The 1,750-nt window shown below is 45.7% G+C and overlaps 1 protein-coding gene across 1 annotated transcript in view; it reads left to right on the plus strand.

The window, feature by feature from the left end:
- The window catches only part of LOC119836185 (14-3-3 protein epsilon-like), an 8,477-nt gene extending 7,232 nt beyond the window's left edge, over nucleotides 1-1,245 (plus strand). Inside the window, exon 5 of the mRNA XM_038361444.1 lies at nucleotides 141-1,245. Coding sequence (XP_038217372.1) covers nucleotides 141-383 — 243 coding nt within the window. The 3' untranslated portion in view covers nucleotides 384-1,245. The remainder of the gene's footprint in view (nucleotides 1-140) is intronic.
- The last annotated feature ends 505 nt before the right edge of the window (nucleotides 1,246-1,750 follow it).

Consider the following 1,750-nt stretch of genomic DNA (forward strand, 5'->3'; position numbering starts at 1 on the left):
CCACACACTCCATGGCTTCACAATCTTACATAAACAATTACGACATACCCTTGTAAGGATGTGACACACCGACAAACGGAGCTTAAGTTGTCGATGTGACGATGTGACGATGTGACTCACGCGAAGGTTGCGTTGCGCAGGTGTTCTACTACGAGATCCTGAACAGCCCGGACCGCGCGTGCCGGCTGGCCAAGGCGGCGTTCGACGACGCGATCGCGGAGCTGGACACGCTGTCGGAGGAGAGCTACAAGGACTCGACGCTGATCATGCAGCTGCTGCGCGACAACCTCACGCTGTGGACGTCGGACATGCAGGGCGACGGCGAGGGCGAGGCCGAGCACAAGGAGGCGGCGCCCGACGCCGACGACCAGGACGTGTCGTAATGCCGCCGCCCCGCCTCGTCCACCCCGCATCTCTAACGTTACGTGTAACCTTCGATATCATATTGAGACGTTCGTTCCGCGATCGCGTATTCATAAAAAGTACTTTGGTATTGCATTTTAATGTACGTCGATAAGAATGTATTTTCTTAACGTTAAATCGATCTCTACCGTTGAACTTAGCTTCCCCGCTCCTTAGCGTTCGTCAGTCTCTCCGCCGGGGTCGGGCCTCCTCCCGTGGCCACTCTCCGAGAACTGTAAATTTTCTAAGTATTTTGTACCGTGTTCCGCGTGCGAGCGTCGCCCGGCGTCGCCCGGCGTCGCCCGGCGTCGCCGCGGCTGCGAGGCTCGCGGCTCGCGGCTCCGTCAGCACAAAGGCGTCGTGCCCGCGTCGCATTACAAACGTTTGGAGTATTCACACTTGGATCGCTTTAATTACTTACGAGTATTGTGATAGAGATTTGTATATTTAATTTATTTTATAATTTCGCATATTTGTCGAGAATATCATCGTGTAGCGCTATACATGTTATCTGTACGATTTTTACAGGACGAAAACGGTAGTTGTAAAGTTGTGCTAGGTTAAGGTTTAGCACTTGGTAAATAATTTATTTGCGACGTAGAGCCCGATACATTCCATCTCGTATGCGCTATGTGCTATCCGTGGCGAGTGCGTGCCCGAGTAAGATATTAGCGTTATTTTTATTTGAATTTGTAATATTGCATATATTTTTGTTAATTTATCCACAAAAAAATACTGATGCAGTTAGCCTTAGTGTTATGCAATATTGAGTTATGTCCTACCAACTACTGAAAATTTATTGTAAATGACAGTGTAAATCTAATAATAAAATTCAAAAGTCCACAGTGTAGTTTTATTGCTTGGTCCTCGCACGTTGTGTAACCTCGGCTTCGAGGCAAGTGGCAGACACGCCAGTAGAATGGAATCCGCCCTCGATGGGGTTGGCGTAAAACGCTAGCCATTTCATGAACATACCGAAACTAGACAATCTCTCACTGAATTTCTAGTATTTATATTTATTACAAATTAAACTCGACTAAAGGTGTTCAAAGTGGACACCACTCGCTATAATAGGGTATTTGACAGGTATTGGAAAATATGTCAAACTTTTCCTTGTTGCGTCCAATGTGGAATTTTGATATTTCCTTATAAAATTGTTGAAGGCTTATGTACAAAATACAAAAATATTACAAAAACGCAGATACATATAAGTAACATGATATCATGACGTATGTGCGTATGTGAGGCTTTCGCTATCAAAGCCCCAGTCGATGACTCGCATTTTTCGTCCAAAATACAAACGCGTCTCACTTAACTGAATAATGAACTGGACATTGAAATTCAATGA

Source organism: Zerene cesonia, chromosome 23 (genome assembly GCF_012273895.1).
Source record: "Zerene cesonia ecotype Mississippi chromosome 23, Zerene_cesonia_1.1, whole genome shotgun sequence".
Taxonomy (NCBI): Eukaryota; Metazoa; Arthropoda; class Insecta; order Lepidoptera; family Pieridae; genus Zerene; species Zerene cesonia.